This window comes from Pezoporus occidentalis, unplaced genomic scaffold, assembly GCF_034315485.1.
Source record: "Pezoporus occidentalis ecotype Australia unplaced genomic scaffold, CSIRO_AGI_Poc_V1 ctg79, whole genome shotgun sequence".
Lineage (NCBI taxonomy): Eukaryota > Metazoa > Chordata > Aves > Psittaciformes > Psittacidae > Pezoporus > Pezoporus occidentalis.
This window is the reverse complement of record NW_026916147.1, coordinates 322246-348970: the sequence shown is the minus strand read 5'-3', so window position 1 is coordinate 348970 and position 26725 is coordinate 322246. Positions and strand designations below refer to the sequence as shown.

Below are 26725 nucleotides of genomic sequence, written 5' to 3'. Positions count from 1 at the left end.
GAGTAACTGGCATTGAGCCAAGTTATATCTTCTATCCTAGGCCTTCTGCTATTAGCCATATAGGCTAATGTATGATATATATCACTGCCCTGTAAAAATACTTCTCCAAAGTTAACAGACACATTTCCAAGTCACTCAAAGAATGCAGACCTCATACCTGCAACAAATCTGTGATATGGTCCAGAACAGTCTATTGTTAGTCACCAATGCTCACACAGCCTCCTTGAACGCAACACTTTCAGAGATACATAAGAAGTCAAGGGATACACCATCAAAAACCTAACAAGTCTTGCCAGGAACAGAGTCTAAGAACAAGCAAGATGACATTTTGCTTGGTAAAGATACATGAGCAACTGCAGGATCAAAAAACCTCATTAGCTTATTCACCTACATCTTCTCCACTCATGCAATAACCGAGTGATGGCTCTTCTCATGGCCATACAGATAAACTCAACTTCTACAGCTAATCTATTTGTTTTCTTGATAATTTATGTCCAAAGTAAGGCAGATTTTGTTGAACAAGTTCAGTAGATGTTATTTGTAAATCTGTTGGAAGTCAGTTTTTTGAAGTCACAAAACTACATTTGGTTTGCCAATAGAATTGGCAATGGAGTTTCCTCAAGGTCATTGTATTGCCATATTGTCATCATCCTTTGACTTAAGCAGGGCTTTTTTCCTTAAAAGCCAATTTTGCCCTAAGCAAGAAGCGAACATCAGTCTTTAGCATTTCTCCCAGAGATCACAGTCCTGCTCCTGTAACCATGTCCACCTAACAGGGCATCCAGTGGGCACAGCTGAGACTTCAAAAACCACTGCAGTTCAATTACTGACCATCAGCTCCAAAAGCAGGAAGAAATAGAGGGATGTCAGCCATAAACCAACTACAAAGATTCTCTTCAGAATCATGTATTTAAGCCTTCATCAAACCAATTATCAATTCCATCTGCAGACATCACAATGTATACCATAGAAGAAATATTCTATATACACACACCTGAGTACTTATATGTAATAGACTTTAATTTACTCATCTTAATAGTAATAATATAATTCAGTTCAAAGTTGAACTACATTCACATTAGGCAAAAAAAAAACCAAACCTTTGTCTCACTTGTTTTACCACTCTAACCCTTTTAACATTAAAAAAAAAAAATCATCTTGTTCTTAAAGGCCATGCTAAACCTGAAAACATTTCTCCAAAAGCCTCTTCCCAATGTGTTTCTTCCAAGGAGACATACCTCCACATCAGGCTTCACAACCAGATTTCCAATACAAGGCATGATATACTACATGCCTATATAATACTCAATGAATAAATATGTATTTGTCCTTGTGAAAGTGCACAGACTGCAGGATAACAGAAAACTGATCAGGAACCTTTTTGTGTAAGACATGTTCTAACAGATTGTTAAACTTGATCATCAGCTATGGAACAGGTTGGGGCTTTTTTCAGCATTAAACTGAAAGTATCTTTGGTACAGGAAAAGACTACTTAAAAATTAATTCAGTTTGTTAAAAATTTAGAAGCTCACTGTTGTTTTCCAGTCAATTACAGATTAATTGAATCTACCTGATGTGACTTCATGTTGTAATTTCAAGTTCAGTCTGCATGATGAGTCATTCCTTCCTTAAAAAGGAAAAACACTAAACCATGTATGTTCCCTTCTGTCAAAGGAAGGGGCTGGAAAAAGTGAAACTAGTCAGGTTAGAAATCTGGTAACAGCTCAACAATAATCACTCCTTTAGTCACAGTAACTTAAGTTTCCATGACCCTAATTTTAAGTTTTCAGGAAGTACAACTGGTTTATTTATACACATTTAGAGAAGAGTATAAACACCACACGAGACCCATTAGAAATATAGAATTTATTTCTCTTTACATTCAGACAATAGTATATTGCAGATTCAAACATGCCACACTTGTATCACAGGTGACTTATGGATCCTATGTTTATAGTTTTGATACCTATTTCTAGCCCAGATCAACACAAAACGTGTTTCTGGAGTGGCTCTCTCAAGATCTTTAAGCCATTAGCAGCCATTTTTGCAGAAGGGTAATCTTGAAAACTCACCTCAAAAAGTCATCTGTCGTAGCCTATGTTAAACAGCTGCTTGTGGTATCTTAACTTTACAGCTCCAGATCTCAAGAAAGCAATTTTGACAGTAGCAGTGGACAGAGAGATCAAGCATTTGCCCTTTATCTTCCCTTCTTCAGGTAGCAGTTCTCAATAAAGGCAATACCATGTTATAAGGCCACCACAATCTCCATGGTCCATAAACTGTGCTTTTGGCAGGGCAGCTCCTTTCCCACCCTTTAGGGTCTGCAGCCCTTGCTTCCCTCCCCACCTTGTACATCCAGGTGCAAGCCAATCAAAGAAGTCAGTATTACAGTTCTGACAACATCCTAAAACATGTTAATTAAGTCATCTACAACTAAAAGTCTGAGCAACCGGGAAAGGTAAAATTTTGTTATGTTTAAACCTTCAAAGTACCATGAGCAAGAGGTATTTTCACAACCAGTGTCCCAACAGCATCTGTTCAATGTTATTTCCCTTCACCTTACAAGCTCAGAAAAAAACTGATGCTTTTTAACTTTTGTCTCAAGTCCCCACATATTCAGCTTAAGAATACCACGAGCTGCAGTGCATCATCACATGAATCAGGGCAAGAGAGCAAGATGAGTGAAAAGGGAGGGAGTGGTACAGACACACTGTCCTTGGCAGGCTCTGTACCAGCCATACAGAGAATATGCATACAGGTGAGACAGATTTTGTTTTTCCAGTTTGTGTTTTGGTTTTATTTTTTGGTGGTGGGTTTTGTTTGTTTTTAATTAAAATATTCCTGCTAAGGCTGGTTGTGCAAAACTAGTTTTCAAGAACCACCATTCAGTCTGACTCCGTTCCTGCAGACAGGTTTCCTACCGATCCATTTCTCACTAGCATCTTGCTGAAGTTTTTCTGCTGTTCTTCCTTGAAAGCATCTTTGACTTTCGCTCGTTTCAGCCCTCCATCCCTGGAACAGAGCAAGAGAAAAAAGTAACCCATCATGATTATTACCACTGTTGTTATCAAGCTCTATAATAATATCTGAAGCCAATTCTAGAGTCATAACCTAGATTACTAAAAAGGCTTTCTTCAGGACTTCTAGAACATCCAAGTTAAGCATGTTGATTAAAACATTTGCCTTAAGCCATAATGTTTATTCAGACCAAATTTTGAGTTTAGCCCATTAAAGAAACCTAATCATGTTTATAACAGGTTGCACCCACCATCAAAATCTTTGCCAATCCGAGATGCTATTTCCCTAGACTGTAGAGGCAGTCAAACTTGTGCAACAGTATGGCTGTTTCTTGCCTTACTTCACTCAGATGGTTTGTGGATTCTCTTCATCTGAATCTTGCTCTCAAGTTTTCTTCATACAGTCCTAGCAAATCTAGGCATTATACTGCTACTTACTGAGGTAGGACATGAAAAAGTCCAAGCAGAAAGTCAAGTCCGTGTTTCACATTTTGTTGTCTGTCAGTTTTGCAGAGTAACTTCACTTCTGCTCCTTAATCTTTGCATGAGCCTCAACATGAGAAACAACTGTGAAGGAGCCCTCTTTGAAAGTACGAAGCCTTTAGGTTAAACTCACTGCATAAGAGCTACATGCTCCAAGGACTTCATGCATCTTTTTTTATTTTTACTTTCACATACACACATGTGAAGTTACTCACTTGTTTTCTCCTGAGTGGAATGAAGTTATATTGAATGCTATCTGTCACAAAGCTAAGGGAGGAAGCCCCTCTCAATCAAACAACAGATAGTCCATGAACTCTAACAAGGATGGCATCACTCACCAGGGAAGTTCAGTCAGTCCTCCTTGGCGAGCAATGGCTGACTTCACTCTGTTGGCAAACTGAACAGCATCTTCACCTTCCTTTAAGGGTCATAAATTCAATATGATCAAAGCAGAGAGAAGTAAATCGAAACAGACTTCCACAGCACTTTTCATTTGCTGCCTCATCAAATTAGCTCACCACCTTATCATACCAACACAATCCGATGTTCTAATGTGATGATGATTTAGCTCATTTTCCCCCTAAAGGGTTGAAATTAAGGGCAAATTTTGCTCCAACAGGATGGAACATTAAAAGCACTGCTACTGTGAACAGCACTATATTTAGCACTGCTATCCTTTGCATATTTGATGCGCTGCTGATGGTGCTAAGCTGCATCAGGAAAAGCTAGTCCAATCATACAAAGTCAACACTAACAGAAGTCCAGTATAAAACTCTGATTTGGAAACACAGGATAGGTAGGGGTTTGGGGGAAACAGAGAGGCATTTGCAGACACAGCCGGGGTCTTAAATAGTGGTCAGTCAACCAGATACTACATTACCTGCCTAACCATTGGTGGCATGTACCATACATTGCAAACAATGGCCCAGCTGGTCATTATTCGCAGCAGATAGCTCACGATGTTATATTTGCTGCTGTTCCAGAACGCATCTCCAAACTGAGGATCATACTGTAAGAGATCACAAAAAACATACAATAAAACCTTTTCCGCACAGACCATCACAGCCTATCTCAGATCTGAGGTGGATGCTTTCAGTCGCATGCTAGAGTAAATTGACAACTGATCCGTTTGCTCAGAATGGGGCTTTAGAACAATAAATCTTGCTTATTAGGGCTGCTAACATGACAGAACCAGGAGCACATGTTACCCATTTGCCCTAACAGCCAAAAGAGCTAAGTCTGCTGCAAGCTGTATGCTTCTCTTCAGCACTTGCAAGGATTAGTTAGATCTCCCTTCCTCCCAGCTTTCTGAAGGAAGAGGCTGAGCCCACCAGGTCCTACCAACCATGCTCTACAGGCTGAAGGACTTCACTTTCATTTCAGCCACTTCTACTCTAGGAGTCTTCCACAGCATGTAGCCAATTGCCAAAGCTACGATGCTTTCATTAGCAGCTGTACCAAGACAGCTTCCTACCACCCTGACAAAAACAGATCCCAAACTTTGAAATTTGGATGACAGCTATTTCCACTTACTTTGATTGCAACAGGATAGATTGTCCCTCCTATTTCAAAGCTCCCCTTCTTGAACATCATCACAGAAGTATTGTTTATGCAGGTGCCTGTCCAGAAGAGAAACTGAAGTTATTACCTCACACAACCTATGACATTTTGATAGCAACACTCCACCAGTGAGCAGGTCTTAGACTCACTGAGGAGGAAATGCAGACCCTTTACGGGTACGTTAAGCATCTCTCCCCTGCTTGCTTTTATTCTTTGTCTTGTGACTGACTGAAGCCAGAACATGTACCAAAAAAAACACTAGACTGAGGTTAGATCCATAGGACAGTGAATTGATATTCACGAGGTAAAAGAACCAATCTTCACATTCTCCAACCAAAGCTTCTGCCAGGAGACCCAACAACTTCAAACAGTACTGTGTTCTTAGTGTAACCTCTTTAAAGATGAAAAATAGGAATGCCCTAATAAAATCTAAGCCAGAGGTTAAGATATATTTGAGCAACAGAAGCTATGAAAAGAGAGCAGGCATGACATCTACACTGAACAGAGATAAGGAACATTTCAGCTTCTTACCTTCTGGAAAAATTAAGATAGGAAGCTTGTTTTTATCCGCCACATGTTCCCTGAGTCTGTGGAAGCAAAAGGAAAGATTAAAACAGCTCTTTTCCACTATTCCTTCCCCAGGCAGATGCATTAAAAATATCTTTACATAGAACACATTTGCTTAAGACCAAAACCTTTTACTGGACAGCAATTTGCACATGCTTTTGTGTTTCTAAGAAACATGAAGTTTTGTGCAAGCCACTCCTTAGGTCCCTAGCAGATTACACTGAGGTAACATCCTGTTTTCTTTCTTGCAAGTTACTTTATTAATGCCTGTCAGGGAAGCTAGCAAATGTATGCCACTCAGTCAGTCCAATTAACTCTAATCAACTCAACCTGAAATAAATTGCCTACATAAGAAAACAGTCTTGCATAGTGATGTGTCCAGGCGCTCCTTACTTAACAACAGGTTTCTTAAAAAGGACCCCTAAATGCCTACAGCTCACACTACTTGAGTAATACTCAGATGACTTGGCAAAGCTGCCCTGCTGCGTGGAGGCCAGTAAGGTGATGAAGAAGTTAACCTGTCAGAATTAACCTAAAAGTTCTTTAAAAATTCAGAAGAATTTCTGTCGGTGTGCTACACTGCTCATGGGTATGTCATTGGTGACATTCTACAGTAAACTGCCTTTGTAAGCAGTTCAGTTTTATAACTAGACACATTTTTTCCCCCCATCCAAAAAAGCAATGCTTGTTATTTCTAGTGGCTCAACAGTTTCAAATGAAGTCAAGATAGTTTGTGTCACATAAAGCCCACTTTTTAATTAAAATTCTGTGTCTCTTGAAGAGAAATACTGATTATCTTCACATCCTTTCAAAATGTATATCTGAATACATCAGACATTAGTTATTAATCTGATGGCTACCCAGATGAGATTGGTTTTGAGGCTGCATGGCCTTTGGTCTGAACGATTCCATCGTGTATAACCTTTTCAAGCCTTCATTGGTGAGCTGGGAACCTGGCATTTTGACCGGTCTACTATACCAAAGCCCACACAGGCAAGTACATTCTGGTCATTCTGAATGATCCAGTTTGCTGCATACCACCTCTCCAGCTCACTTCAAGAACTGCTGTTGAGCTACTAGTATACTGATTGCTTCCAACCCTATTTACATCTACCAATTTGCAATACCCCACATCACTCCAACCTACAGTAATGTGGAATTGCAGATAATTTGTATCTTTGTAATTAGTATTTATAAGCAGCAGTCATTATTTAGAATAAGACAATTATATATGGCTCTTCCTAAAAGCAGATGCTTTTGCAAGTGAGTCTTTTGCCCTCCTGAGATCCCAAGGGTACAAGTTTCCCATTTCCATTTGTAACCGCATTAGCTTCTTGACTTCTGTCGTTCTGAAGATTTAATTCCTCATCTGGGTCTTTGATTATTCAACGACTCTTCGGGGATTACACACCCAGACATGGCTTCTAAGGCACTGGTAGGTACTGGGGTTATACTAGTGCTGCAATCCTCATAGGAGAAGGAAAACTCCTACCCTCAAACCCAGGCTGATGGAGCTCGTCTAGCCTTGTATGGTCTTCCATCAAAGAGAAGGACACTCTTACAAAGCCTACGACCTGCGGACTTTGCTGTCACCATCCTAGCTAACTAGGCCGTGGCAGTTAAACCTCAGGTGTAAAGGGTGGGGCCAGTTCTGTGCAAGCTGCGCTTCACCTAAAACATCCACTGCGCAGGCTGGAAGAGCTTACTCTCACCTGTCTGTATGGACAAGCGAGGGTCTAAACAGTAGGTGACAAGGTGCATGGAAAGCTGCAGATCCAACGTTGCATGTGGGTGGACCAGCACATGGGTAGCTCGAGTTAGCTCAGGAGTTGACAGTCGTGGTCGCACATTTCCTGATTGCCTAAGCGCCCTTTTTTCCAACCATATTTGCATATCCCACATGCCCTTGGTCATCGTGCTTGTAGTAAGCGTGGTTAAAGCCCTTCCCAAATCTTCGCTCGCGAAGCCAAGCCACCAATCCCCCGGCTCCAATCCACACCTCACCTTTTTGTCACTAGATGGCGGTCTTTGACTTCAGAGCGTTCAAACCAGACATGAGGACAGGCCTTGACTGTGGCTCTCTGAATAATTCCCATTAGTCCACCGTGAGCCTGGCCAACCTGCAAGCCCAGTAAGGCACATCAGCATGTGAGACACCTGAAAAACAGAACTTTCTCTTCTTCGTGCCCCTCAAAAAAAACCCAAACACACTGCAAACCAGGACTGGCCAAGTGCCCATAAAGCTAGTTAAATGCATTCACTTGAAAGGATCTAGACACATGCATGGAAGCCTGATCTCAAGTATTTCATCAGATGAAGAGCCTAGCATTGACACTGCCAGAAATTTGTTACTGGTAGACCAGTTTCAACATAACTTATACTTTTCCCCACTGACTAGTGTTGAAGTTAACATCTCTACTGTGAAAGTTCAGTAATGAACTCCACAACCAATACCCCACAATCTTTCTCTTTCCTGGTCTCTCTCCCTCTGCTGTGGTGACCATGGGTCTCCTCATACCATTGCATAGCATCCATCATTTGTCAAAATGATCGCATCTATCGGTGATGTGTGGTTGGCAACACAAATTCCTCCTTTCTGAGGTTTGTTTTCCCTGCAATTACATACATTTTTGTTAGACTACCAGTGTGCTAAACGCCACATTACAAACACAACAGTTTCATAAAGCTGTCAGGCAAGTCAATACTTTGCTGATATTAACCTGCACATCAGGGAAGAACTGCCCCACTTCAAATGGAATACTCACATACACAGAAGTATACACACACTTTTGCTATCATAAGGTCAGCTCACTCACTTGTTATGGTAATGGATAGTACCAGACAGAGCTCTGACAAGGATGCGGGAGCATGTGAGGTGGACCACTTCACTCAGATAGTTTTTCACACTGAAAGAAATCACAGGCATCTGGAGCATCCTGTAAAGCAGCTAGGCACACACAATATTCTCCACCCTATTCAGCACAACTCAGGGCTGAATTTTCCCAGTATGCTGGAGCAGAAGGTTATTCCCAGCTCTACTACTCATTTGATACAGCAGCTCAACCAAGACTTGCCATACCAGTGGTGTCACTTACATGGGAAAGGCTGTCAACTCCTCACTGGGTTTATTTTATCACAGCACTGTTATCTTCCCTACAGTGCTCTCTTTGAGTCTCTCATGACAGCAAGAGGAGCCCATCAGGAATCACCAAACTCAGTGCCAAGCCTGGCAACAAATCAGCCTCAGCCCAAGTTCAAAACATCACTAAAAGCAAGGCCACAAGCTTGTGGGCAGACTATAGAAGTCTATGACTTGCAAAAATCTGTCCAGTCCTAATCTTGAGCTGTTTGCACTGATGCAACTTGGCAAATTCACCTCACATACCACACACAGTACCTACCTGCTGTTAGGCAGCTGTCCTACAATCATTGTCCCCACAATCATGGAGGTAATCCCAATGGCAGCAAGGGTAATGCTACAGACAAAATGGACATTACATCAAGATAAGTAGTTTTGTTCATTTTAATATTATTTTGATTTTTAAATGGAAAGGGATTGCAGGAATTCAGTTATTCCTCAGTTCTCTTTAACCCAGTAGTTCCCTGGCATTGCTTAAGAATTCCTTGACATTGCTCAAAATCGTAGTCTAGCAGAGGCAGCAGATTCAGACAGCCCAATGCTGTCAGAGTTTTAGAGATCACCCAACATATACTTAGGTTGCCAATACACGTGACTCGGAAGAATTCACAGGAAAGATGGCCATTAGCCTTACTCCCAAAGTAGACAGCAAGATAAAAGTGTTCTGAATGGCTTCTTGACCATTTGAAGGAGAGTTTAAGCAGGTTAATCGTCTGTATCTGCTAATGCTGCTTTTGGGTTAAAAAAGCTGAGATGACATTCCCCAAGAAAATACAAAATTTGGTGTTCCCAGACTGGCAAAATTCCTCAGCACCCATGAGCTTACCGCAGGGGCAGCAGGAAGCAGTATCGCACTATAACCCCAATGACCCACACAATAGTTAGCCTGAGGCTGATGTAGTGGAAATTGACATTAGTCCTTGTTAGGAGATTCCAGGAAACCAGCTCTTCGGAGGAAAATCTTTGGGTGACTTCATCTTCCACAATGGCCTCAAACCCTTTTCTGCAGAAGTAGAATATGTCAGAGAATTCAAAGTCCACTCGATGTGGATGCACAATTTCTTTCTCCATAGGCGTTTCATCTCTTTCAATGATACCTTGGGAAGGTAAGAGTAAATATATAAGGAAAACACTCTATATGGTAACCATAATCCTCCAAACCACTTGCCACACCACATTATTCAAGGAGACAAATTTACTCTCAGAGCCCCTTATATGATAACAAGACCAGATGGGTAATTGAACACAGAATAGTCTTCAACAGGCCAGATCTAGCTCTTCTTCCTCGCATGGACACCTTGTGCAGCAAATATACCAAGTTATGTTGCCCACTGAAGATGAAGCAAGAAAACAAAGCCTTTCCCACCATCTGAGAAGTCCTTAACTCCACAAATTCATCCAAGACCATCTTATGCTTCCAAAGGAAACCAAGCAAACCCTTGCCCTTTTCATTCCCTTCCAGTGCTCTGTGTATTTAAGGGCATTCAGTCTTTCCCATGGAGGCTTCTCTGTTACCTAGGCCAATCTCTTGTTAGACAACCAGATCTGTTGTGGGACAACAGACAGTTAGATCTGGTGTCCCACAGCCACATTCAGCTGAGATATGCTCTACTGCTACCTGCCAAACCCCCAGGCTGCAACAGCTATCTCACATCTGTGCACAGACCAGCTCTGAACCAAATACACCTCTCTCCCTTCACAGCACAAGTCTCCTCTGTAAGCACAGACAGGACCACTGTAATTTTTGTTTTATTTCAAATCAAACACTCCAGCACACACAATGTCAAAGAAAGTTCTGCCTAGTGGTGCCTTGATATAATGTAGTTTGGCACTAACAGTTGTGTTTCAGTTGAACTCTGTCCACATAAGCCTGGCAATAGAAAAAAAACCTGGACAGTTCAGAATTGCACTACAAGTATTCTCTCTTTTCCCTTTTTGTTTTTTATTCTTACGGTCTGATAAGAATGAATCTCTAAGAGCTTTCAAAGGCAAGAACAAATTGTGTAAGTTAAACATAAAGATCAAGTAGCTGCATTCTGACAATCAAGTCTGGTTCTAGAAACTGATGACTGAAGAAATCTAGAGTAACATTTAATCAGAAAAACCATCCCATGAGACAATCAACTGGGATTACAGAGATCCAAGTTCAGGTTGCCACTTTATCAGACACCCTCTGGCAAATTGCATAATCTCTGCTTCCATGTTGAGATGAAAAAATGGGAAAAAAAGGAAGCACCCAACTGCTTCAAGCTACTAGGCATTTCCTGCAAATACACATCCCGCCATGTGCAAATCTGCATCCCAGGGAATGTAAGCCAGCAGAAAAATTCTGTGAATATATTTGCTGTGCAAATCACAGGCAACATTTAAATTATAAGTGACATGCAACATTTAAATTATAAGTGACATGGAAAATCTTTGTATTGCATTGTAGCATACATATGGAGCAATGCAAGAAGCTCCAAGATACAAGTCCCACAGATCACTGAGGTAAACACTAAAAGAACAACATGCAAGAGATGCCACACTGCAACAAAATCTGTTAGCACCTTCAGCTCTGAACTTGACAGCCACAATTAGCAATTCCACCAGCAGACAATCTCAGTGCATTGTCCTATCACTAGCCTATAAATAGAAATCATTAATACGACACACCCAAACACCCACATGCCTGTTGGGATCTAAATTATACAAACATGCATCACATCAAACATTTAGCAGGATGAAGTACACTTGTGTTGTATTTGAAATCCAAACCAGAGCTCTAGTTTGTGGTTCCATTTTTCTCCTTCAGCCCCTTAAATCTCTACATTGTGAAACATCCAGGACTGCAGGTGAATCAGCCCAACCTGTCTGCTCCAGGCTGCTCCTGGGGTAGGAGACTGGTCGTAGCCAAAATACACATCAGGATAACTCTCCAGCACCCATTACACAGGTATAAAGTACCTCTCTTCTCTCCAGTTCCCAGGAAAACTGGGAATCCTTCCTCCTTATTCAGCCCCCAGTTCAGCCTCAACCAAGCAGTTAGCTCCCCTGGCTCTTCTTGGCTGAAACCAGCCCAGGGTTCGAGTTTAACACACTGCTGGCACAGCCAAGAGCACAGCTCTAATGACTTGCTTCAGCAGCCTGTGCTGTTGTTGTCATGCAACATCCCCGTGCACAAGCTGCCTTTCAGGCTTAGGACAAGCTACTCCGAGAGCCAAGATCTCAGCAGCACCTGAAGGGGTTATGAACAGAATTAACACACATGCTGCTAGGATGATATACTTAGCCTTCTTATAATCAGAAGTAACATTTAATGGCCTTTAATCCGTTGGCCATGAGCAGAGCTGAGCTTGCCAAAGACAGATGAAAGGGGAGCAGCAGGAGTAATTAGGAGTACAACAAACATCACTCAAACAAAAAAACCTGCAGCCGCTACTTTACTCAGTGTCACAGCACAAGCCCCAAGCCTTAAAGCTCACACACTCTAGTCAGCTAAATCATACCAGGCTCAAATTTTACACTACCTACTTACAACCACACTATTTGCATAAGCTTTTCTTTTAGTGGATGTCACTTTCAGAACTCTGACCTGGCAGCATTTTTGTGGCTTTTAAACCCACCAACTTGAAGAGAACTGCCTTTTCACACAGCCAACACCCACACTGACAGCTGAAACCTGGTTATTTAGCTGCAATGAGATAGACTTCTAGCCTCCCAGTACCTGCTCAGCCAATAGCTACCTACCATTGGACTTGGCACATAAACACGCTACCCTCTAATACCAGAAGACCTTAAGGTGGCAGCACCAGGTAATTCCCACATAGCAACTACACCAGCCAACATTTTTCTTGGAACTATTCCTTATCACACCTCCAACACCGGGGCACTGGTTGCATTTCTGCCAAAAGATGTGAAATACACTGGATTTGGTACTGCAGAGAAAGGTAGTGTCCCCTCAGTCATGCTCTCTCATCTTTCATATTGAGGGACACTAGATTTTAAGGTCTTTCAGAAAGACCATTTTTGCACTGCCTGGGAACACGAAAAATTGCGTAATGCAATGCAATGCTCCCTACTATACTGACCTACCTCCTGCTGAGGACTGGACAGCGAGGAAAGATTGAAGAGATGCTACCATTCCCCTTCAGCACGTGTGTAACGCACACACAGATATTTACATGCACCCTGTTTTAATCGCTACTCCATAATTCATTATCACCAGGATTTTATTCTCCCTCAGTAAATACTGCAAAACACAACTGGGCCTCTCCACCTGCTCTCGTTCTGTCACCTCAGGGGATGCCAATTTATATACTGCACTTTTAGGTCTACACCTGCCCTGGCCCTCAAGTACTTTCATCCACATACAGGAATCCAGAATCCTAATCACAAGTCAGTCCTATGCTTAAAAAACTCCCAAAAGCAATATACAGAATGCAACTTGGCACTGCTGACTCCACATCTCGCCTACTCCTCATACCTTCTCAAGTGAGGAATAGTTGAAGGGAACAGCTTACTGCAGGAAGTCATCTACAGGGGAAAAAGATTTTTATTTTTAATTTCAAATCTGAAAAAGATATTAGAAGTGTGCTTCATGACACCACTGCAATTGTGTATCTTTATCCATAAGATCACTTGAACAAAGCCTGCATGCAATGATCTGTATAAATGACTTCAGCCCATTTTTACTAACTAGCACTAATACTTCAGACAGCTGAGCGCACTCAGATTAAGTTCTGAACTGTAGCACATATTAGCACTATACACCCACTCTGTCACACATACGGGGGAACAGGCACTTGTGGTTTTATGGAAAGATAGCTCATAGAACATAAACTACTAGGCGGGTCGGTCTCCCTTTACCTTTCTTTTTTTCTAGAGAAGAAAAAGCTACATGCCAGAATGATCAGATGTCTAAGAAGACAAAAGCTCCTCCTGTGCAGCTAAAGCAGTACATTTGGATCTCTTGCCCACTCACTGACCCATGACATGATGGGCTACTATCACCCTTACAGGAAGAAAAAGGATATCTTGCTGCATCCCTGACAACCTGTGAAACAGCAGGGCAGTGACATTATCTGGAAGGATCACTTGCCTTACCTCCTTCCCCATCCCCCAGAAGAATGAACCCAAACCCAAAACTTTCAGGACATTCATGAGCAATACTTTGAAAGCCACTTTGAAGTCAGTAATTAAATAAGACAAATTTTAACCTGTTTCAAGAGCTGCTGTGCAGTACCTCCAGTTTATTACTACACATGCTAACTGACAGTAGCATGCGCTACCATCAGAGCCTGTTTCATGCCTGGCCTGCAGATAGTGCAATACCAGTGTTTACAGTATTGATAAGGATACTCCTCTGGAGATGAAAGGCACGCAACCAGCTCAGCAGTTCAGTCCCTATTACTGCATCATGTTTGTATGAGCTAATTTGTAGAATCAGGTAACAATTGACTTGTCTACTAACTGGCAAGGTGGTCCTGCTTCCAGCTGTGCTGCCTCATGAGACAGCACACAGAAAATGCTGATGCTGCTGTCAAATAATGTCAAGAAATGAGTAAGTCAATAGCAACAGCAAGGTAGTCAGAAATCAGGAGATAACCAAGCACTAGCTGCAATGCCTTGTTCATCATTCTCATACTTCCTGGGCAAACTCAGACTGCTTTCACTGTGCTTACTGCTCCCAACTCTTACAGCCAACTCTAACCTAGTACAGCCTAGCACAACATGCACAGTATGGGTTAGGATACAGTAAAAGAACTAATTTCAAAATTAGGCTAAAGGAAGAAACATGAAGCAACTCTTCAGCTGTTGTTCTACAAACGCTGAGTACAAGAAGTTTGCCTGGCAAACACTGAGGTAATTCCAGGGTCAAAAGATAAATAGCAGACAACTGAGAAAAAAAAAAAAAAAGAGAACTAGTGTAGCACCACATACTTCCAACAGTCCTAAAAGAGAAAAAGCACTGAGCTTGGGAAAGAAAACTGCTGTCCACTAAACATTCAGATGTTCCCAGACACTAAGTGCACTCAGATGCAGTTTGGACCAAGATAGCTGGCCAGCAGCCCTGCAAGCAGCAGCCTTCAGGGTTCAAAACAAAATCCAAGCTTGTATTGTAACTCTAAAAATTCCCTCAACTGAAGACAGCCTCCATCATAAGCTCTACTTTGTTTTGTTAAACTTAATGTTATTTCACACCCTTCATTTCCTCATCCCTTGATTTTTCAACCATTCAGCACAAGCCAGCTTTTACTGGTATCATTCTGCAGGAACGGTTCTGGTGCTAGTAGCATTGCAAAACAATTAAATGCAAGAAATAGCTTTTCCAGTTCTCTCAGGTACACATCTAACTTCATTTGAAAACGTCTCGGTGCTACTTTAAAACATTAAACTTATCAATACAACTTTACCCCAAGCTCTCACCATTAGTAGCAGAAGTCTTTATCTGTGGCTGTGGCTTTTTGACACCTTTTTCTATCCGTATAGTTGCCCACTGTTGAAGAGAAAGAAAATATTAATTTCACAAATGCAGTATTCACTTAAGATAAAAGCCACTTAAAAAAAAAGCAGCAGTTAATCAAAGACAGGTTGTGATTTCCAAAGAATATCTTCACCAGGCAATCATCACCCATCTTCCTCAGCTGGGTCCGGACAGCTCCTCCAAAGAAACACTGCCCCAGTGTACTTTATCAAAAGGAACCTCAGTGCCAGTCAGTACCTCCCAACTGCTTGCAGCCTTCAGAGCTGACTGTGCTCCACAGATGTTTCAGTTCCTGCTCAGATACACAGCCACCAAGAGCCTGAGATAGGCCTCTGCCAGCCTTGCTACTCACACACCAGCCACCAAATCACGGACGCATGGGAAGCTCCAGGAGCTGAGAAAGACAGCAGCCCCTGAGCACAACAGCACACATTCACAGAGCCAACAGACGCACCACAACTCAGCTAAACAAAGCAAAATAGCATTTTCAGTCATAGGAAGTCCATTTTAAGTTCAGTCTCATTTAAAATAAGATTGCCCCAGTATTTTTCCAAGCTGAGCAAAACTGAAATTTCCCTTACACTGCAGCTGCTCATTTCTTAGCATTTTAAAGCTCTGAGCAGCAGGAAAACAGGACAAATCACCACCTCTAGTGCAGAGCTGCAGCCCCTTCTCCTGCCCTTGGGAAGGGCTGCCAGCTCATTGGGGTTAACCTGCTCTTTTCTAGCAGGTGGGCAGGAAGAGGGAAACTGAAATAGGTGATAAAGTAAGCTCTGCTCTCCAAGGAGTGTCCAAGCTTCTCACTAGCTACACTCACCACAAACCTCTATGGCAGGGACACACAGGCATCAGGACACTTCCTCTCATCTCGAGCCCTGATGCAGCTGAAGCCAGTTTAACCTGTTCTCAGGCCAAATGGCTGTCTTGACCTTCAGCTGACTCAGTTCCACACACTGCTTTTAAATAGCCTTTCCACCTCCTACATCAGGTTTCCTTTTTACTGGGTAAACAATCACAACCCCTTTGCCACCCCAAAGCCTGACCATGATGACAGAGTAGCCCTTCTGACCTGGATCCTTCCTTTCCCCATGTGGCAGCTTTGTGAAGGGATGGAAAGCTCAGCCAAAGACAACTGACTTCGTGGTTCCTCATTATTAACATTAATTCTTCACCCATGAGACTTAATACTATTTCTAGGAACACTGTTACAATAGGTGTTTCCAAGACAGGTGACCTGGCTGAAATGAGCTCACATCCAAAGACCAGGTTATTACCCTGTTCAAACATGAACAACTTCAGCAGTATCAAAGGCATGCTTTGTTTTAACAGCATACAGATGGTCCTCACTGGTCTGCATAGGAAAGGACCCGAACCAATGCTAAACCATGTGGTTTCCATCTCTCCTCTCCAACAGAGCTGTAGGGCATTTGGGGACACAATTATCTTTTAAAAGGTCAATATCCTGTCTCATGGCATTACCTCCACCATGTAACTCCTCAGCAGCTAGGACTGCTTACTGTTTCAGGTCTTGCTTAATCCCAACCTACCCTGCCAAAATATTCACTTGGGGCTGTTTTCAGTTCTGCTGCTGCTAAGGCAACAGCAATTCCAGGAGCTAATTTTACCTGTAGGAGTAATTCAGTACTTTGTGGCTACACCCCATTCTCAGCAGTGCTATGGCCATGAAAGCTCTGGGAAATGCCAAAACAAAATATTGTTCAAGAAAGCAACTATTCATAATACCTCAATTTCTACATTTCTTCTACTGAATGGATCTGGGGGTACAGGCAGACCAATGAATGCATTACACAATCATTCTCTCACCAGACTTGAGCCACTGTATTCAATGAATTAAAATCTCCACAAGCTTCTAAGTTACTTATTACATAGAAGAGTAAGAACATACTTGGCTATGGTCTCAGCCATGTATACACTAGCTGAGAAAGGAACTTTCCATCTTCCAAATCCTCTCAAACTAGTAATCAAAACCTAGCACTGCCACCTTTTGCTTTGCAAAACCTGGAAGAACAGTTTCTGTTTGGTGCTCAGAAAAAGCATAAAACACTCCCTACACAATGCTCTTGCTGCAGAAATCTTGCAGTTACAAGTTCACATTAGACAATGTCAAAAAGTTTGAGCCTCAGCACAAGCCATGAAGACACAAGCTATTGCAACATGCCTTTGCAATGTCTCAAAAGCTTGCAAATCCTACTATACTGTAGTATCTTGACATTTTTCTACACAAAGAAGGCAGCGAACTCCTCCAAAAGGAGAAATTGCAGTCATGTAACCCAAGTACATTTCTACTGCTTAGATGCATTTATCTATCCTATTGCTTCTAAAGTAGTCTGACCTTTGATCCACAGGTTCCTATAACTCCATAAAGTTGCAGCACGCCACCTGGCCCATGGGAGGGATAGGGGCAAAGAGAAAGAATGGAAAGGCTAGTTCCCTTTGACCTCTACACATGCCCTCCCAGGAGATGCAAGCACCACTGCAAGCTTGACACCAGCATGGCATCTAGTACAAAGGTTGCACAGAGCATTCCAGGGAACAGATTACTTGTGCTAAGGCAATTTTACTTCTAGTACCAGATCTCCCTGGGGATTTAAGCACACTCCATAAAACCAGCAAGGGTGAGACTGGCTCCCCTCTTTTGCTCCCCTTTTGGCCAGGAGCCTTTGAGCCTTCATAAGGGCCCACATCTATCAGAAGCTACAGCAAATAAGTTTTAAGTTCTCTATCTCAGCTTTCTTCTTCCCTCAATTTCATATATTTCCTGTATCATATTTTCAAAAATTGTATGTTCCAGCAACCAAGCAAAACAGACATTTTTACTTAACTTAAACTAATCCTTCCACTTATTCCCAGGCACCTAAAAAAGGTGCTATCATCAAAGCCAAAATTTGATACTTGATCAAGTGAAAAGCTTGTTTATACCCAGTTTGGAAAACAAGAGAGACATCACATGCAGCATGTGAGTAATTTCCCTTCCTTCCTGCTAGACAGGAATTTGCACCATCCATCACCACTTCAGCCAGATCCTACACTAAAGAAAAGCTTTATACTACAAAGAGCTATCATAATGTAAGATGATCCATCACACAGAAGGGAAAACAATGTGTTTATGTATTACAGATCAAAACACAGAACGAAGTAAGGCACAGACTCCATTCTACTCAGAAGATGAGCAAAAGCAGACTGGCAGGTCTTTTGGATTTATCACTTACCAGTAACACTGACTGGTATCTTAAGTAGCTTCTCCCAGTTTGTGGGCTGGTGCTGAGCAGGCAGTCCCAAATACCTTGAAGCAGATCTAAGTCTTTAGCGTGGATTCCTGAAGCAGTTTTGGAGAATGAGTATAAAGCAACAGGCTCCTGAACAGATTCAAAATAGTCCTGCAGCTGGGGTTACCCACTGAACTAACACAAAGTTAGAAAGCAGCATGATCATAGAAACTACACAAACACCACCACAGGTCTGATTTTGAAATTTTGGTATTCCAACTGCTCAAGACAAAGTAGCTTGAATGCTTTAATTACACAAGACATGGTCTGAAGACACCACACTTCACTAGGCAAGGAAAACATACGAACCTTTCCCTGCAAAGATTTCCCTCCTCAACCCCGTAGAAAAGGCTTCTAATTTATCAGCACCATAAAAACAACCAAACAGCAAGTTATCAGGCTATACAAAACAGCCAATGAGAAATTTCATTTACACATCACTAAGCAATTCCCACATATACAGGTCTTCTGCAGCACTTGAGAACTATCCAGTTAGACCACAGAGGCAAAACAATACACACATTATTCACAAGAGATGTAAAAAAAACAAAAACCAAACAAAACAACTCATCTCTAGATAAGATAGTTATCACATAGGCAACTATTTCCAAAGGCAAGCTTGACATGCTGTTTCATGAAAGCACATCTAGAGATACTTTGTTAGGATCAATCACAAGCCAAGTTATTACGAACACTTCAGGAACTTCCCACATTTCACTAACAGATGGACCTTTGCCTTTCACCCTATTTATCACCTTTACATCACCTCTGGCTTAATAAGCAATGCTTGACATTATTCAGAAGAGGAATTATTTACAATAACTGAAATCCACAGTCATGCGGAGTCAGATCACTGATGTTCCCCTACTTAAAGGGACTGCCAGGTCATGTTCAGGGCAAAAGTTTATATGCTAGTGTCATGGTTTAAACCGAGTCAGGCAACTTGTTCGCTCACTCCCAGTGAGTGGTGCCGGGCTGACAACAATCGAGGCCCCCGCCTCCGGGGCTCTCCCCTTCCCCGCTCCCAGAGGAACGGGGAGGAGGATCAAAACGGTGCAACTCCTACGGGTTGAGACAAGCACAGTCCAACAACCAATGTACAACACAAATCACCACCACTACTATCAACTACAACAATGATAAGAGAAAATAACAAGGGAAGAGAATACAATACCACCGGCCAAGAAACGAGTCCCACCCAGAAGCCCGTGTCCTTCCGGGTAACTCCCAGTTACCCCCCACCCTGGGCATGACCTGCTGTGGTATGGAATACTTCCTTGGCTAGCCTGGGTCAGGCGCCCCGTCTGCTTCCTCACGGCTTCCCCTCCTCCCTGGCAGACCATGAGCCTCACAAAGTCCTTGGTCAGGGTAAACATCAGTTAGCAACAACTGAAAACATCGGTTTCACCAACACTGTTCCCAGGATGGAAGTCAAAACACAGCACTGCACCAGCTACCACAAAGGAGAAACAAGACTGCTACTGCTGAACCCAGGACAGCTAGCTTAGGTAAGTGCTCCTCCTTGGAGGTTCTCCAAACTTCAGTAACAAAGACTTCACAGCACCTCCCACGCCATGCTACATTAACACAGCAAAATCTGCATGCCAATTATTGGGTCGTTTTGTGTGAGGAGAGGAAACCATCACCACCAAGAGGAGCAACCATTCCTGAGAGAGCAAAAGGTCTTTGTGGTCTCCCATGACATCTTTTCCTCATTCTGATGGGACATCGTTACCACTGCCTCAAAGCAGCTTTCCAAATTCTTCTGCACACAAGTTGTATAACAAGTCCTTCCTGGTGAACAGTATCCAAAGAACAATAGAGTCCAGCAGGAAAAAGAAACAAGGGGATCAGCAACAGAAATGCCAAGCAGCTTCTTTTACACCAGCATCACAAATTGTTACTTTAAGGTAAGCTCTGTATACAGCTGGTGTTATTTTAACAGCATTTACTTAACAATATCAGAAATCCCAGTATTCACATGCTGTGAAATTGAGAGCAAGTTCAGATCAGAGTTGCAAACCAGAAAGATGCTGCGTTAACTAATGATGCAACCCCAGCTGTGCCAACCTTACTTGCGTGCAAGGAGCCTTGATGAAAACACACATAATGGCCTTCACAGGACTGGGGTCTAAGTTAATACAGCCCAGGGATTTACTTCAAGATCATGCAGCAGATTTGCTGAAATACTATTCCGAAAGACAGTTCAAGCCCTGTAAACAAAGGGTACCTCAATTCACATAAGGCACATCTCCAAGACATGCTTCTTGTTAATATCTGAGCTGGCAGCCTTCAGAGTTACTGTCTCACTTCAGAGCTCTCCATTTCTTCCTCTGCCCAGCAGTCCTTGCAGGATATCAATTACACAGAGGCCTTCATTGTCACTGAGCAACGACATTAGTCAGCAAAGCCTGCTTCAGAGGCCAGCGAGTTAAAGAAGAAACAGTCAAAAATGATTCACTTATTTATTAGCTTACACATTGTCCTTTTCCCTTCCCCGCCCTTATACCTAGCACCACCTGCAATACTGATGGTGGCTCACAGGAAGAAGGCTGTAGTCTGACATACTTGGAACAGGACAGCCACACTGCCAGTCTTCTGCAATGCAAGTTAACTTTTGCTTCACCTCCCAGCTACTGAACAACGTTACACCCTTATCTAGCAAAAGTATATTTGCATAAGCAGCTATTAGAAATTGCTTCTGTTACAAGGGGCCACTATTAAACCCAGATGGACTAGTTACAAAAAAAACACCAATGACTTCAAGCATCTATTGTGCATTACAACCCTAAGCAACCACCCAAGAAATGCTTTTTCTGTTAACTGCAAGCCCCACAGTCAAAGAGCCTCAAGAGATCAGAGAGAAGGTGCGTGTGCATTCAAAGCGCTGGCAGTCATCAGCAAACCATTAGCCCAAAAATACACAATAACACGATGTTAGTTTATAGCCAGGCTGTTTCTTAATACAAGTGTGACCCAATAACTTCACTTCCCTCAGACTAGCTCATTTCTTAATATTCACAAGTAACACACATCACACAGTTTAAAACTACAAGTGTTCTTCCACTAGAAAGAACGAGCAGGGCAGTCTGTACAAGTGTGACTGACAAGTCAACCCTACTGTCTCAAGAACACCCAAAAACCCCAGCAGACTAAAAGAAAAAAACCCACCAAATCAAGAAAAGTATTGGAACTAGTTCTTAACAAGGTCAGCTACAAATCTGTGAAGCAGCAATCATCCCTCAGGGGGAGACTCATCACCAGATATATAGGCACACAGTCTAAACTAGTCCTACAGATTTTCTACAAACTAATGGAAACATTGCTCCATGGTAGCGGCTGTTCTATGGGCCTTAATGAAACAAATCACTTTCTGAAAGGCTGGATTTCTCCACTGCTTGTCAGGAGAGCTCAAATGGCATGCCTGCAGGGGCCTTATCAGCCCTAACTCATAGCAGACATTATAAAAAAGTAAATTAACTAAGAGGAAAAATGAGACCAAGAGATAAAGACACACTAAATTTAAAATTGGAAGCTATCTGATGATGTTTAAAAACAAGCAGAAATGCATCATGGTTGCAGGAGGCAGTCCCCAGCACTTCAGCAATAAGAAAGATTTCTGTGGCAAGTGATTTCACAAGCATCAGCATGGCAGATGACTAACCCAGACTAGTTCCTCATAGGAACAAACAGCTGCTGGATATGCTTTTGCAAAAATAATTCACCATTTAAGAAAAAAACCCAAACATGCTAACATGGTGCCAAAGATCCTTTTATTAGCACGGAAAGGGAACCCACAGGCATAAGGGAGCAGTGTCCTAAAAGTTTGCTTAGTTTGGTAAGGCAATTCAAAAGCAAGTTAACATACTTTAAGGAATATCAATATGATGGGGGAAGCCAGTTTTCTAATAGAAAGTAGTCTGCCTGTCATACTGCCTTCCTTGTATTGGAATAGCTGGTCATCCTTTTCTGCTCTTTTCTCCCCCTTACCACACAGGAAAAAAATACTCTCCATATAAAGCTGGTCATCCCTAGCACAGTACTTCAGAGTCAAATGCAAGCCCCAAAGCAACCCAGGAGAATCACACCCTCAACACTTGCTGTCTGCACAAGCTGCATTTTGCTTAGAAGCACGTGCCTTGCAGAGGCATCCCAGCACAGTGAAAAAGCTATTGTGCACTAACTGATCTCCCTTGTCAGTAACATCAGACAATTGAAGTACAAGAACACTTTGTTCCTAAAAGAAGCTTTTCTCCTCCCTTTTCTTGGGCCATGCCTGCAGGAACAGATTTATTTTTACTGGCAAGAAAAAAACCCTCAAGTATAAGTCCAGTATCATCCTCAACTTGCTCCCTGCCACTGCCTAGATGACAACTAAACACCACAGACTCATTTTTATATGCCTATTTCATCTGACATGACAGTAGGCCACAGCCTAGATGACAACTAAACACCACAGACTCATTTTTATATGCCTATTTCATCTGACATGACAGTGGGTTAGCAGACTGTAGACCCTCCATCTACACAGTCCCTGGACTATGGTACCCAAGTTGACAGACTTGGACCCTCACAACAGATTAGCTTTAACAAAACACATATTGTTACCTGACAACTGCTGTGTAAGAAACAAACCTCATAGCCACTGTATCCTCCCACTATGCCAACATGTGGGATATAAACAGGCAAAGCCAGAGAGCAACATGGCATTCAGCTGGCATGCAAAAACATCTACCACTCTGCAGACAGTTCAGGTGGTATAACCCACCAAAGAGGAAACCAAGGCAGCAGCACCATCACCATCTTACTGAGTGTCCTGCAGGCTCAAGAGTCTATGCTCCTGAAAAGACAAGGAAGACTGCCTGAGAGATCCAGGGCTGGAAGCTTAGGGAAGCTATTAAGTTAATCTGTGTGCTGAAAAATTTTAGCCATCAGGTATTGCAGCATCCTATGACTCATCCACAAAATGGACCACTGCTTCTCACGAAAATGTCTGCATACTCAGTTCAACATCCCAGAAGTTTCAGACACCCAGGCAAGCACAAGGCTAGCAGCTATGTATTTAACACTTGATGCTAATGTGCTTTTTGGCAGGGAAAAGTCAAGTGTGACAACACATTTTCAGGCATTCTTGCAGGCACTGCTTGGAACTGGTCAGCAGACTATCAGCCTGTCTCTGTCAGGTTGCTAACCAAGGCAGACTTGTGAGCCAGGAAATAGGAAGCATTTCACACCAAAAAAAAAAACAAAAACCACAAACAAAACAAAACACACACACACAAAAAAAAAAAACAAACAAAAAAACACTATTTCAGGGATTCTCTCCCTACAGGTATTCTGAGGGCATAAAGAATTCACAGGCAAAGGAAGCCCAAGTTGAGATAAGTGAATTACCTAGGTGGATTGCACTTCTTCACTTTCCTGCAGCAAATCCACTCTCTTCCTCAGAACACTTTCCAATTTGTCACTGGCTTTTCATTTATGTATACATAATATTATATATGATATTTATATACAGACTATTAATATCACATTTTTCATATATGAATGAATGGCTCATAATGCCAGAAATTATGTCATGAAAAATTAATGGCAACTATCAAGATAAGTCATTACTTCCTCCCTTAGGCATCACAAGAATTCTTACAAGTCACTATCATTGATATGCCATCAGCTGCTTCTTCATACTTCTGCCCAAGACATTTTGAATCACCTCTTGTTGCAACACTTGATGACACTATAAAAATACCTATTAATGATCTAACAATAAAGAATGTAAATTGCTAAATGGTTAATCACAGGTGAAAGCAAGTCATTCCAAACAAGACTATCTTACTAGGCCATCTGGCTTGCTCCCTCAGGCCAGTGTGACCTTCATCACCTCAGCTTCTGCTATCCAAAATTTCTTTTCCAGCAACAGCTGTGTCTTCTACCCCTAACGGTTATCCTCACACAATCCAAGGCCCCAGAAACTACTTCAAGCAGGTTCATTCTCACCCAAAACCTTACAGCATTTTAACTTAAAGGTACATTTGACAGACAATATTTTTATTAGTGGCTGGTGGTTTTTTTTAGCTGAGCACCAATGATCCTGAAGGCACGGAAGAACATTAGCAAGGTTTGACTGAAAAAGCTCATAGAACATGATTAAATTAGACTACAGCTATTTTCCATAGTAACACATCAATGTATATTGCATTGCCACAGGCTGCTCCTTGCGCCATTTTACTTCTCCTTATGACTGTTTTGCTGGGTTAGGTTCTCCTCCTTCTTGGAAAAAGCACAATGAAGATTTAAATAAGACCATTTTGAAACACTTCCTCAACATCACTCTGGGCTTCAGAGAGAGCACTTTCACACACATTGAACTATGCCCGTCAGGAAAGCAACTCCTTTGTGAGAAACTCATCTCCCCAGAGATTTTGGGGAAGATGGAGACTGAGGTGCTGGACACGGTCAATAGGATGGGCACTCAGATTTCTGAGCATCAGCACTCTGTACATTTGCAGTCACAGGCACTGGGCATGCTGCCAGATATTTATACCCTCCAAGAACATGACCCAGCACAGTTTCTCTCAGGTAGGGTGCAATTGACACCATGCAGAAACAACCACACCCAGGACATGGTACAGCCTTAGGTAACGCAGTTTACTTCACACTCCTGCAGGTCCAGAGGAGCGCACGCCGGAGTCTGCACAACCACTGAATTCATACACATTCAGGTTTCTGCCAAAGGGTCTGAACACCAAAAGTGTACAGAGGCACACAGCCGGGCAGCACATAACCTACTCCTCCCAAGAGCGCGCCCCCCAAAGGAGAGCGTTTCTCTGGGCTGCCCACCCCCTCACACCTGCCCGCTCGGCCTTCACGCCCAGGGCGGCGGCGGAGGCGCAATTACGCTTCCGCCATCCGGAGGGAGCCGAGCCCCGGCCAGCGGATCCCACCAAGCCTCCTGAGGGACGAGGCACAGACACGCCGGCGTCACTGAACGGAGAGAAACAGCCCGGGCCAGGGGAAGGGTAGGCAGGCCAAGCCCCGCCGGGGTGCCCCCCGCCCCCCCCAAGCGACACCTCACAGGGGAAGCCATTTTGGGTCCCCCCACCCGTTTGAGGGGACGGTGGCCTCCACCTACCTCCAACGTCTTTACCAGGACCCATAAATAGGCCTCGGAGATGCCCAGCGAGACGCCCAGCGCCGAGGGCAGCACGATGAGGGTGAACACCAGCACCACCCATGCCGTGCCTACCCGCAACACGACCGACAACACATCCTCCATCGCGGGCACTGCCCGACGCCTCCACCGACGCACCCAGTCCTGAAAGGGCGGACTTTTCCTCCCACCGCCCTAAAGCCCCGCGGCCGGCCCGGCCCGGCCCCGCCCCGCTCCGCTCCGCCCGGCCTGGGCCGGGCAAGGACAGCACCGCCCCGCCGCCGAGTGAAGTTAAAGAGGGCTATGGGGGGGGATTGGTTTAGTACCTTCAGGCAGTGACCAGAGTGCTGCTTGCAGAGCACGTCCTTTGGGCAGCACAGGGCCACGGAGGTGAGGCTTTGCCTCCGAGGTAGTGCTTGAGGGGGTGGAAGGCAGCTGAAAACAGGCCACTTCCACGCTAAAAACTTCTCACTTAGGAAAAACTGGTCCAGCGTCAGCAGTGCTGCATGGGCAGGAAAGCCATAGGAAGCCCCAAAACAGCAATTCAAGAAGTAAAAGAGAAAAGGAAAAGTGTGGAAAGCTCCTGGATTTAGGAATAGTAAAGTAGATAAGGACGGTTTAAAAAGCAAAAAGGGGCAAGGTCTGCATTTCAGCCAGTGAGAGACCTGGTCCGTCTGTGTTGTGTCTTGTCTCGTGCCTTCGGCTGGGAGGTGACACTCACTGGGAGACCAGGACTGGGTGTACCTTACCAGGTATTAGGCACACACCAAGAGAAATGAAACTGTGAAACCGCTAAAGGAGGGATTATCTGCCCAGGCCTGTACATGGCAGTCGTATAGCACTTGGTGTGACACAAAAAGTGGAGTTAGCAGAAAGAGGCTGAAGATGGCAGCCTTGCTGAAGCATCCTGTCGGAAAGGAGGAACATTATCCCCCGGGGAAAAGGACTTAACCTAGTGACCACATGCATCTTTCAGAGGGGTTTTCTAAAAAAGGGACATTTGATTTCCCTGTCCATACTTGAGAGGTCAGAAATGTATCTAAGAGCCAAGTGCTT

The 26725-nt window shown here is 43.1% G+C and overlaps 1 protein-coding gene across 2 annotated transcripts; it reads right to left on the bottom strand.

Annotated features, from left to right (window-relative positions):
• Positions 1-1849: 1849 nt before the first annotated feature.
• LOC134155557 (glycerol-3-phosphate acyltransferase 3) lies at positions 1850-25959 on the bottom strand. Of its 2 annotated transcripts, XM_062602860.1 has the most exons (12): positions 25652-25861; positions 15175-15244; positions 9593-9863; positions 9029-9103; positions 8444-8533; positions 8146-8239; positions 7632-7747; positions 5592-5647; positions 5034-5119; positions 4381-4509; positions 3839-3918; positions 1850-3012 (listed from the first exon to the last, which is right to left on the bottom strand). In XM_062602860.1, the coding sequence occupies exons 1-12, from the start codon at positions 25793-25795 to the stop codon at positions 2886-2888; spliced, it is 1338 nt and encodes a 445-aa protein (XP_062458844.1). In that variant the 5' UTR covers positions 25796-25861; the 3' UTR covers positions 1850-2885. The 2 variants fall into 2 exon arrangements, with proteins under 2 accessions (XP_062458844.1, XP_062458846.1); XM_062602862.1 differs by lacking the exon at positions 15175-15244 and having other exon boundaries at positions 25652-25959.
• Positions 25960-26725: the final 766 nt, after the last annotated feature.

Coding starts and splice junctions, on each gene's coding strand:
- LOC134155557 (XM_062602860.1), bottom strand. CDS start 25,795: ATGGAGGATGTGTTGTCGGTCGTGTTGCGGGTAGGCACGGCATGGGTG. Junction 15,245..25,651: donor TCCTGGTAAAGACGTTGGAG/GTAGGTGGAGGC, acceptor TCTCTTCAACAG/TGGGCAACTATACGGATAGA. Junction 9,864..15,174: donor AAAGACTTCTGCTACTAATG/GTGAGAGCTTGG, acceptor TACCTTCCCAAG/GTATCATTGAAAGAGATGAA.